This window comes from Gouania willdenowi, chromosome 18, assembly GCF_900634775.1.
Source record: "Gouania willdenowi chromosome 18, fGouWil2.1, whole genome shotgun sequence".
In the NCBI taxonomy this organism is placed as follows: Eukaryota; Metazoa; Chordata; class Actinopteri; order Blenniiformes; family Gobiesocidae; genus Gouania; species Gouania willdenowi.
The window spans coordinates 27,120,849-27,133,819 of NC_041061.1; the positions used below are offsets into that span (position 1 = coordinate 27,120,849).

The 12,971-nt window shown below is 36.1% G+C and overlaps 1 protein-coding gene across 1 annotated transcript; it reads right to left on the bottom strand.

Annotated features, from left to right (window-relative positions):
- Positions 1-492: 492 nt before the first annotated feature.
- znf16l (zinc finger protein 16 like) lies at positions 493-12,216 on the bottom strand. The gene is made up of 3 exons (XM_028474527.1): positions 11,452-12,216; positions 4,468-4,620; positions 493-2,342 (listed from the first exon to the last, which is right to left on the bottom strand). The coding sequence occupies exons 1-3, from the start codon at positions 12,104-12,106 to the stop codon at positions 1,681-1,683; spliced, it is 1,470 nt and encodes a 489-aa protein (XP_028330328.1). The 5' UTR covers positions 12,107-12,216; the 3' UTR covers positions 493-1,680.
- Positions 12,217-12,971: the final 755 nt, after the last annotated feature.

The window sequence follows — 12,971 nt, forward strand, 5'->3', positions numbered from 1 at the left end:
TATTGCAAATAAATGTCACATTTATAACATATTACTAATATAATACAATATTTTGAATTATTACTGGTTTTAACTAAACATGTAATAATTACAATAATTTTTTTGCATTATTAATATTTCTTTAGTGGAGGCTGACATAGTAACAGGTGGCCAGAAATGGTCCAAAAGTGGCAAGGAAAAAGTGTAAAGTGACTTAAAATGGTCCAAAAGCATTAAAGAGTGGCCAAAAAATGAGCAAATAAAAATGAACCAGGTTAGTCTGGGACACTCGGAAGGACCATCCTTCTATCCTATCCTGTTTACCCTTCTGTTCACTAACCCCAACCAGTCAAAGCGGATGGCTGCCACCTCTGAACCTGCTTCCACTGGAGATTTTTTTTCCTATAAAAAAGGAGTTTTTTTTTATTCCTACTGTCACTAAATGCTTGTTCATGTGGGTCTTGTTGGGTTCTTTTTCTTACTATGGACTTTCTATTTTGTAAAGCGCACTGAGATGACTTTGTTGTAATTTGTGCTATATAAATAAAGTTGAGTTGAGTTAAATGAGCAAAATGTGGCAAACAATCATGAAAAAGGGCAAAAATGTGGAACAAAAGAGGCAAGAAATGAGCAAGTTAAGGTGGGGTTAAAAAGACTAAAGGCCACGCCCCCAATGGTTCTAATTTACCGCTGCTGAGCTCCTCCTCCTTTTCCGTTCTTCAATGCTGTCTGTGAAAGCTAGATTTTGGCGGGAAACAGGGTCACTTTCTGTTTCCAGTCCTGAGACCATGGTCACTTCCTGTTTCCTGTCCTGAGGCTATGGTCACTTCCTGTCTCCAGAGTCCGCTCTAACGTTACTAAGGTACTATTATTTTACTCTGTACAGAAAAGTTGCCAAAGTGACGACTGCCGTCCCTTTCGTCCGTCTCTGAAGACAATTTATTGACTTTTATTATGAAATGTGTCCGATTGGTCGAGGACGGCGTCAACGGGCGGAGCCTAAGAACACAGGCGTTTTCTCATTTTAATGCAGATGTTAGCGCCGCCCACTGACGTTGGACTCGTCCAATCATGTTGTTACTAAAATAATGCGATTTTGAATATTTTAATTTATTCCAAAATAAAAGCAGAAGAAAGCCGATAAGAAAACTGGGGGTCATAGAGTTAAGTTAGTTTAGGTTCTGCCCACTACGTAGACTAGCGTAAATCTCACGGTTACAGATTATTGTCACTCATTTAACATTTTATTTTATCAGACTCTTGGCTAATAATCAGACTTCCTGTTTGCTTCTAACATGTAATGAATGTAGTATTTGTTGTCATTTTTCTTGTTGAGACTTTTTGGGATTAGCGACCGCTAGCGTGTGTGTGGTTGGCGGCGGCAGAGCTTCTCTGTCTGCTTTGTGTCTTATTATGAGTTTACTGTACGCAGTCTGTCCAATGTACCCGTTTATCGGTGGATATTAAATAACCTTATTTTAGTAAACAATAAAGTTACGGTTATTTAAAAAGTGCATGCACCAGTACTACACAATGTTATGGGTAAGCGACCTGAGTGAGGACGTGACATCTAGCCTTTATTATATATGTCTATGGCGGGGACCATCATCATTGTCCTCATCACTGCCCCCTGCAGGCCACATGCTTTAACCAGAGACATCTTTAGAAGTCTGTAACATTAGCGGGGGGCATGGGGGGGTGTTATGGCGGCAGCACACAGCGATGGCTCTTGAAGGTCCCCAGGTGACGGAAGCTGCGTCCGCACTGTTGGCAGCAGTAGGGCGTGGCCCCGCTGTGGATCCTCTGGTGGGTGTACAGGTTCCCCAGCTCCTTGAAGCGCCGGCCGCACTGAGGGCATGCGTACGGGCTCTCCCCCGTGTGCACGCGCTGGTGCCTCTTGAGTCCCGACAGCACAGAAAAGCCCTTGCCGCACTGCAGGCAGGGGAAGGGGCTCTGGGCCCCGCTGTGCACCAGCCGGTGGCTCTTCAGACGGGCTGCATGGCGGAAGCTCTCGCCACACTCAGGGCACATGAAGGGCTTCTCCCCTGTGTGAATGCGCTGGTGCTGTCGCAAGTTGCCCAGGTAGTTGAAGTGTCGGCCGCAGTCACCGCACTCATAGCCGCCCTCGCTTTTCACCTCCTTCCTGAGGGCAGCACCTTCGGGGCCCGCACCCACGCTGGTGCGCGGCCCCGCGTCGCCATCGTTCTGTGTGACGTCGCAGCTGCTATCGCCACCGCTGGACTGCGAGGGCCCCACGGAGTCCGAGTGCAGCAGTTTGAGGTGCTCCTCCAGGAACACAGGGTCAGGGCAGAAGATTCCACACAGGGAGCAGATGAACGCGTTAGCACCAAACTTCTGCTGCCCTGGAAACACAAAACACAACATCAGCTAATGCTAACCCCACCGGTAACAATGTAACATAGGTAGGGCCCTATAATTCACCTTAACAAAATCACGGGATCGTTGAACGCAGAATGTGGATGAATCTAAACCTTATTACTAATGTTCAACCATTGGTAGGCTAATGCTACCGCTAGGCTAATGTTAACTGCATGTTAAAGCTAGATTAATGCTATTTCTAGGTTAATGTTAATGCTAGGCTAATGCTAATTTATGCTAACGTTAATTCTAACGCTGGGTTAATGGGGCGATAGTGGATCAGTGGTAGAGTAGGTCGTCCAATAACCATTAATTCGGGGTTCGAATCCCGCTCTAGCTACATTGCCTGGTATGGATGATTATGAAATGTGCATGAATATTAATGGTAGTCAGAGGGGCCGTAGGCGCGACATGGCAGCCACGCTTCTGTCAGTCCAATCCAGGGCAGCTGTGGGAACATTGTAGCTTACCACCACTGGTATGACTGACATGAGTGACTGATGTGAATAAATAATAGTTTCTGTAATGCGCTTTGAGTCTCCGCGAAAAAAGCCAATATTATATTTATTACTAATGTTAATGCTTACGTCACCGCTAAGTCATGCTAATGCTAATTTATGCTAATGGTGTCTTATGCTAATGCTAGGCTAATCTTAATGCAAGGTTAATGTTAATGCTAACTTACGCTAATGCTAACTAATGACAATTATAACTTGTGATAATGCTAAGGCTAACTTCTCAATTTCTCCTTAGAAAATCAAATACAATTACGTTCTCAATTACTAAAGTTCAATTACAATTAAACAATTACTGAGCCTGAATTGAATAACCTAATAAAAGCTGACCTGCCTTTTGTGTTATCATATCTAATGATAACGTGTCCTAAATCAGCTGTAAAATACACTACAAACAAATATCTATCATCTAAGTTATTTCCAATCCATTAATTACCTGTTTAGTCTTCCTAATCAATGAAAATATTTTAAAAAACATTTTTAAATGGTAAAATGTGGGAAAGCTTAACTACATACAGTATGTGTAGAACTATAACATGGTTCACCAGTTTGACATGAAATTATAATTGACAATTTGTATAGAATTTTATAATTTTTTCAATTACAATTACAAAGTGAATTATCTAAACTCCATTACAATTTAATAATAACTAAAACCGCAACAGATTTTTAAAATTACAATTATAATTAAAGCCGCAAGTGGCGTCGTAGGATACGAAGAAGTGGCCGGGGTCGGTAACCCAATATTGGGATACGCGACCTTGGTTTTGGTGGTGCAAAACATTTATATTTCATGGCACGCACGCTAAGCATTAGCCTAGCAATAGCATTAATCTAGCATTAGCACTAACCTAGCACTAGCATTAACGTAGCTAGCATTAGCCTAGCAATTGTATTAGCCTAGCATTAGCACTAACCTAGCATTAGCTAAGCATTACCCTATCAATAGTATTGACCTAGCATTAACACTAACCTAGAATTAGCATAGCATTAACATTAGACTAGTTAGCATTAACCTAAAATTAGCCTTAATCTAGCAATAGCAATAACCTAGCATTAGCACTAACCTATCATTAACTTAATGTTAGCATTAACCTAGTTAGCATTAGCCTAGCTTTAACATTAGCTAAGAATTAGCCTAGCAATAGCTGAACATTAGCAATAAGGTTGAAAAAAAGTGGAAATGGGTTGAAAAGGTTGGGAAATGAATGTGAAAGAAAAAATGTAATACGTCCAAAAAATTGACGTATTTACAAATTATAAAGCGATAGCATAAATCTTGGGAACTTTCTGAATTTTTTTGATAGATTATTTGTCAAAATCAGACAAACGGTGTAAAAGGAAATAACGACGACAAAAGAAAAAACGATATGGAGGGTGCCTCCTGCACCTTGGCTACCTTACAACTTACAAACTTCTCTCTGAAAAAGAAAGCTTTTCAATTATTATTATATATTTGCGTTGGCAGAAGCTACTGTGTATTTTATTCTATAACAAAGATGAGGCTGAATTGGTGTTTATTTCTGGCAACTGTGACAAATATCAGAAACCATGGGTATAAATGTTTGAGTGTATATGGTTGAGAGTCACACACCGTCATCACACTTCAGGGAGCTGCCCCCCTCCCCAGGAGAGTTCTGGGTCTCCATGGAGAAGTGGGGTTGCTGGATGTGGTCCAGCTTCTCCTGGGCCTGGTCCTCCTCTCCAGAGGGGGCGCTGTCGCTGTCGCACTCTGGATCCCTGATGACTGACACAATACAACTATCAACATTCCATCACATGCCAATCAAACATCAAGCTAACATAGCTCACCTAGCTAACATAGCTAACATGGCAAACCAAGCTAACCTAGCAAACCGAGCTAACCCAGCTAACAAATCAAACTTAGCAAACCGAGCTAACCTAGTAAACCTAGGCCCAATTATAGTTAATTGGGCTAACCTAGCTAACACAGCTGATCTAGCTATCCTAACTAACCTAGCTAACGTTGCTAACATAGTTAACCTAGCTAACATAGCAAACCGACCTAACCTAGTAAACCGAGTTAACACAGCTAACATAACTAACCGAGTTAACCAATTTAAGCTAGCTAACCGCGCGCCTCCCTTTCCATTTACACTTTTCTACCATTTCCTCATCTTTTACCTGTTTAAATCCTTTACACCAGGGGTCCCAAACTCATTTTAGTTCAGGGGCCGAATATGGAGCAGTTTGACCTTAAGTGGGCCACAGATTTTATGCAGGAAAACCAGTAATTTAAGCATTATTTTGCCACAGTTTGCAATCCTATGTATACATAAAATACTAAATATGTAAGAATCTCACAATATCTAATCAATGTGACAGATATCAGTCCCAACAGGATCTACACTTTACATTTACTAGAATTTGTGACCAATTTCAATTTAATTAAGGGAAATATTACATCATAATTTGAGGAAAATGTAAGGATTTTCTGAATTTTTTTTTATTTTTTTCAATAATTTAACATTAAAAATGACTGCAATCATGCAATATCAGCACCAAAAGTGTTGAGTTTCATTTACTCAATAATTCATGTTTTGTTAATTTCGGGTGCATTTGTAGTCATTTCATGTATTGTTTTTGTAATTTATTTATTGTGTTTATGTTGTTTAGTGTATTTTAGGAGTTTTGCTGTTGTTTCAGGTGTGTTTGGAGTCGTTTTTTATTTTTTATTTTTGCTGTTTTAAGATGCGTTTGGATTCATTTTTTGTATTGTTTTTTCATTTAATGTGTTTTTGTTATTATTTGTGTGTTTTGGAGTTTTTCTAAATGTTTACTGTTTTTTAGGTGAGTTTGGAGTAATTTTTGTAATTGCTTTTTTAATTTAATGTGTTTTTGTGGTTGTTTAGTGTGTTTAAAGCCTTTTGGGGGGAACAACAAAGCTCGATAATTATATCCTGGATTAATCTCTGTTAGCGGGCTTCACCTAACCAAACATTCCGTGTCAAAGAGAAGCTGTACTACTAGGGGTGTTGAAAAAAATCGATTCAGCGATATATTGCGATATTCCCGGATTGATTCAAAATGCATCCATATTGATTTTTTTTTTTTACCTTTTTCTAACTAGGAAAGTCTTTCCACTGCAGGAGACATTGTAACAAAAAAGTGCCGAATGTTGACTAGCTTGTGTTTTTTCAATAAAATCTAAAAAGAAAGTAGTAACTTTCTGCATTTATTTGTTGTGCTAGGCGTATACCTCAGTTAAGTTGCACTAAAGTCAAAGTTAGTTTAAAAGCCACAGGCAGATTGTATGTTTTTTATTTATTTTTTTATTTCAAGTTGTTGGCACATGGCATGTTAAAGCCAATGTTTTGAGTGTAACATATGCCAATAAAATATATTTCATACATAATGTTCTCATGAAGGTGTACACATTTACAGATTAGCTGTTTCTTAAGTCATATATTAGTTGCTTTTGTTTTGGGTGTGTTTGAAGTCATTTTTTGTAATATTGTCTCATTGTGTTTTTGTTGCTTGTTTGCTTGGATCCTTTTTGTAATTAGTTTTTCATTTAATGTGTTTTGGTTATTATTTGTGTGGTTTGGAGTCTTTTTGAATATTTTTGCTGTTGTTTTTAGGTGAGTTTGGAGTGATTTTTTGTATATATATTTTTTTTAATTCATTGTCTTTTTTGTTGTTGTTTTGTGTGTTTTTGGAGTCCTTTTGTATAAAGACTGTTCTACATTAGTCAGCTGATGAAGCCTATGTGTGTGGATTAATTTATTAGCTAATTAATTCATGTATTCTGTGATGATGCTGAGAGCCTCAGTCCTGTAGATAATATAATATATAAATATTATGATGTAGGCTGATCTGTATGAACACAGGATCAGAGACATAGACTGCACCCAGAATGAGAAGGATACATAAATAGAAACACATGTGCTGTAATAAACTGTTTATTCTCCATCAAACAATATTGATTAATCTCAAGGTATACTGATCCAGGATATACTGATCCAGCTTCAGAGGACAGTCCCTTTGTTGTTTTGATTCATTTTTTAAAAGTTTTTTTTCATTTATTGTGTTGTTGTTTCATGTGTTTTCTGAAGTTATTTTATGATTATTTTGTATATTTTTTCTCTTGTTCTTGTGTAAACGTGTTGTTGTCCTGCATATTTTCCTATACATTATAAAATATAGATTTTTATTCATTAAATATAAACTGTTTCTTAATAAACTTTAATTTACTAAGAAACATTAATAAAATATCTAAATATTATGTGGTGGCGACAGTTGAAAAGTCCTTTAAAATGACTAAATCTATACCTATGTATTTTCTGCTCTGTTTTACTTCTATTATAGCCCTCTATAAGATTTAGAAATATTTCTATTTTTTATTTCCATTGAAATATTCATGCAAACCTTGTCATAATTGTTTTTATTTTTCTATCACTTTCTGTGTTTTTCTTTTCAGTATTTTATTGTCATTTTGTGTATTTTCGTTACACAGTGTGTTTTTGCAGCTATTCTGTGATGTGTTTAAATGTTTTTTGTGTCTGTCATTTCATGTTTTATGAGTCATTTTGTGTATTTTTGGAATTTTTTGTGTACTTTTTTGCATTTTGCTGTGGATTTGTGTGTTTTTGACAGTTATTGTGTGCTTTTTGTTATTTAATGTGTTCTTGTTCTAATTTTGTGTATTGTTCTGTCATTTTCTGCATTTTTGTTGTCGATTTGTGTGTTTTTGGTTGTCACTTTCTTTATTTGTCTTGTTGTTTTCTATATTTTCCTGTCGTTTTTTGTAATTTTATTGACAGTTTGTGTGTCTTTGGAGCTATTCTGTAAAGTGTTGTTGTTTTTGTGTGTTTTTTGTGGTCATTTGGTTTGTTTAAGTGGTGGTTGTTGCATTTTTTGTGTACTTCTTTGCATTTTGCCGACAATTTGTGTGTTCTGGGAGTTATTTTGTGTTTTTGTGGGCTTTATATATAACTATATATAATCACAATTTCGGGGGATTTGCTTCGGAGGCCCTAAAAATTTATACTGAGGGCCGCAGGTGGCCCCCGGGCCTCCAGTTGCTTATGCTGCTTTAGAACATCTAATTTGGCCAGTAGGAGAAAGCAAAAATGACAGAAAAACACATGTATCATTGTGTAAATTACAGAATAATTCAGATGTAGAGCTACAGTATCAGTCCATCCAAATACACATTAAAACACATTCAAATTTCACCAAATTTCCTCAGAGTATTCGACCAAATTAAATAATTGTTCATAATATGAAGAAAATGGAAGTGAATTTAAATTTAAGGTCACTTAAATCATTGATATTTTCAGTCTCGTTTATACTTTATAAATAATTTATACGTGAAGGTGTAAATTAGGGCAGCGATTTTCAACTGGTGGGTCGCGGACAGCTGGTCAAAAATAAATAAATACTGGTTTTTATTTTGAAAGAAACTTTTATTTTGACAGACATGCTATTAAATGCATGTTGAACAGGAAAACATAGATTTATGTTTTAAAAAAAACATAATACATGTGTTTTCAACATCATTTTGAAAAACTACATTTTGTTGAATTCTAAAAAAAAAAAAAAAAAAAAAAAAAAAAAAGAAAACACGTTGTGATTTAATGACTGGGATAAAATGTGGGTCCCAGGTGGAGACCCCCAGAACAAAGCTACATTAAAGTTTTTCCAACAGTTTACCACCACCAAGTGTGGAGTGAAAGAATCATGCCTTCATTCTGTAAAGTGCTTTGAGTGTCTATGATAAAGCGCTATATAAAATCCAATGCATTATTTATTATTATTAACATAAAATCTGTGGCCCACTTGAGGTCAAACTGGTCTGTATTTGGCCCCTGAACTAAAATGATTTGGAGATCCCTGGGATTTTTGTTTTCAAATTAAAAAACAAAAATTTATAATATATATATATAGTAATAATATATAATAATATGTCTTTATCAATGTTTTTTTCTAAGACTAAAAAACAGAAATACCAGAGGACAAAAACAAAAAAAAAAAAACACCTGTTTTTCATTAAAGGAAAACAGGTGTTTTCGTACTGAGATTGTATTTGCGCATATATGCAAGTTGTTCTTTTCAAAATAAAAGCACATATGAGGAAACTGCTGTTTTCTAGTGTCAAAATATATGAATTATCTGTATATTTTCCCTGCTGTTTAAAAATGACAACACATCACTAGCTCCAGAACACACAAACTGTGAAACAAAATTACGCAAAATGACAGGAAAATACAGAAAACAACAACAAAAACACACTGAATAACAAAAACACACAAAAACTCCCAAAAAACACACAAATCAGCAAATAAATGATAAACAGACAAAAAGACACAATAACACACAAAACAACAACACGTCACAGAATAGCTCCAAAACACACAATGTGGAACAAAAATATACAAAATGACAGGAAAATACAGAAAACAACAACAAAAATACAGAAAGTGACCACAAAACACGCACAAATCAACAACAAAAATGTAGAAAATGACAGAAAAATACACAAAATTACAAGAACACAAAAAACAACAAACAACACAAAATACTTCAAAATTACACAAAATAACAGAAAAACACAGAAAACAACAAAAATACAAAAAGTGACAGAAAAATACACAAAATTACAAGAACACAAAATAACTCCCAAAAACTCACAAATCAGCAGCAAAATTCCAAAAATACACAAAACGACTCATAAAACATAAAATGACAACAAAGAGACACAAAAACCACTAAAACAAAATGACACAAAAACAACAACACATCTAAAAATCAATTGATTTTCAATTTTTGTTTTTGAAAACAAAAAACAGAAATATCAGAGGACAAAAAACAACATCAAAATAAGAGCGTATATATGAGGATGCTGCTGTTTTTCTAGTGCCAAAATATATGAATTCTCTCTATATTTTCCGTGCTGTTTAAAACTAACAAATTACGGAATAGCTCCAAAAACACACAAACTGAAACAAAATTACAGAAAAATACACAAAATGACAACAAGAACACATTAAACAAAAAACACACAAATCAGCAGATATTAGATAAATGTAAAAAAGTACACAAACGACTCCAAAAATACACAAAATGACAACAAAGGCAGACACAAAAACCACATACACACACAAAATGACACTAAAACACACAAAATGGGTTGATTTTCATTGTTTGTTTCTAAAACTAAAAACAGGACAAAAACAACAAAAACACCAGTTTTTCCATTATATTAGTTTTCCTCATATATCAAAGATGAATTGTGCATTTTGTCTCTTATTTTTGTAAGTGTTTGTTTGTTAGCCTGCTTTTAATTTGTTTGTTAGCCTGTTTTGGCTTCGTTCCCTCCTTTCACCTTAAATGTTGTTTTAATGTGTGCCAAATAAATAAATGAAAAAATAAATGAAACCATACTCTGAAATCATTTTTGATATAGAAAAACAAGGCTTGTCATCTGCAGAAATCACTGCTAATATATCTAATCTCACCATAGTGGGAGTGGATGGAAGAGGCTTAACAGCTCCACACGGCACCAGGAAAACAACAGCGTCATCATATATGTGCTCTTATTTTGAAAAAAATAAAATAAAAATAAAAAATAACTTCTGGTCCCACCATAATGAAAAGCGTCATTTTTGTTGTCAATTTGTGCCTTTTTGGGGTCACTTTCTGTAATTTTGTGTATTTTTCTGTCATTTTGTTTCACAGTTTGCGTGTTTTTGTAGCTATTCTGTACTGTATGTCATTTTGTTTAAAAACATTTTAAACAGCAGAGCAAATAGAGAGTTCATTCATATATTTTGGCACTAAAAAAACAACAGCATCCTCATATATGCGCTCTTATTTTGAAAAGAACAAGTTCCAGTGTCACCTACTGGGACGGTAGACATGCTGGAATTGCCATGAGCACATTGTCATACTGAGATTACGATGATATCTTGGTTGTAATTCACATTAATATTGTGTATTAAGAAGTGTAATGTATTTTGAATATCTCACCAAGTTATGTGTCAATGAAGTGCACTTTATGCCAAAAAATCAACTTTATTTTACTTTAACATTAACTTCAAAATTGAATGCACAATCTCAGCACAGCGGATGTAGCAACAATTCATTTCATTTTTGTTTATGAAGGCTACAACAACGAATCGATTAAATCAATAAAAACTGACTATTCAAAATATTTGCAACAAATTTCATTATCGATTCGCTACGTCATGTGATTAATGTCACTGACCGTGACTCAGAGACACTTTTATTTCAGTTTAATCAGCTTAAACAGGGTTTAAATGTGTTTTATATAACCTATTTTTTTATCTTTACATATGATTAATTGATTAATCAATTACTGTATTAATCGATTATGATTATAATGGTTAGTTGCAGTTCTATTTTGATCCCCTTATTGACCCTGATGAAGAATATGCCTTTAATTTTAGTTTTTCAATTTGAAAACGAAAATTAAATAACCACTCTTTTGTTTTTGGATTTCCTTTTCTGAAAGGAAAATTCCAGTTCTTGGACCAGTTGGTGGTCCAGGAACTGGACCAGTTGGTGGACCAGTAGTCCAGTGGTGCCTGTGTACCTTTGAGCTCGGTCGTGTAGTCCATCGGTGTGATCCAGTCGTAGTCGTAGATCCTCTTGCTGCTGGAGGGTAGCATTCCGAACAGGTCGTCTGTGGCGGACTCCGGGTCTCCTGGTACCGGCCCGGGTCCAGACATGGCTCCGTCTCCCCATAGGCCCGGACCCTGGTCTCCGTCCGTGTCTGCACTGCTCCTGGAGTTCTTGTCCTTCATGAGGTAGTCGCAGATGGCGTCGATCTTCTCCTTCTTCACGGCGGGCAGGACAGAACCACAACCCTTGGTTCTCCGGGGCTCGGTGCCGGCCTGCTTCGTCTTAAAGGCCACCTCAGAACACAGCTCGGCCGTGCCCGGACAGCCCTCCTTCCCGTCCCTCTGAACCGCATCCAGCCTCACTTTGAGGATGTGGATCTCTGCGGACTTCTCCCGCAGCTCGGTCTTCAGGACCCGGATCCTGGTGCTGACGGCTTTGCGGATCTCGGAGAGCGCGGTTTCCAGGACCACCGTGATGTTCCTACCCAGGTGCTCCGTGATGTCAGTGACCGCACACAGCAGCTCCTCGTCGGGCTCCGGGTCCAGCAGGAGGTCCGCCTGAGGCTCCGCAGGGAGGCCGGTCTCTGCCAGGCCCAGGCCCGGCCCCAGGCTCCTTCTACGGCTCATGGGTCTAAGTCCTACAGGCCCTGGTCTACACACGTCCTGGACGCCAGTACCGATACACTAGCGGCACTACCGAGGCTGCTGCTGAGGAACCGGAAGTGATTGAAAACAAAGGAGAGTTCTCCTCTTGTTTGAACATAAAGCCATGAGCGCCCCCTGTGGTCGGAGGTCTGGTTAGTGTCAAACATCCATTAGTACTGGGTTCATGTTATTACAGAAGTATGGAATAAATAAATACAATAGGAACTCTAAAATAATAATGAAAATTTAAGTCATAAGAATGAGACACTAAGTCATAATTATAATGTATATATATATATATATATATATATATATATATATATATATATATATATATATATATATATATATATATATATATATATATATATATATATATATATATATATATATATATATATATATTATAAAGTACTTCTGATTCTGATAATTACTGAAATGCTAAGTCATAATTATGAAAGACTAAGTCATACTTATTAGATACTATCTTATAATTATGATATAGTATCTAATAATGATGAGATGCTAAGTAAATTTATAAATTTATGGTTTTTGGTGCAAAAGCATCAGATATTGATGAGATGATGTTGTTGGGTGTTATTATGATAGATGATAAGTTATCATAGAAATCACATATAGATTACTGTTAACAGGGAACAAACAAACTCTATAATTATACAGTAAAAATGATTACAATTTCACAATTTGGAAGAATACAACATTTTAAAACCCATGTAAATCATTTAAAAATTTTAGTCACAAATCTGAGAAAAAATATTAATAAATTAATAATAATAATAATAATAATAATAATAATAATAATAATAATAATAATATTAGGAGATAA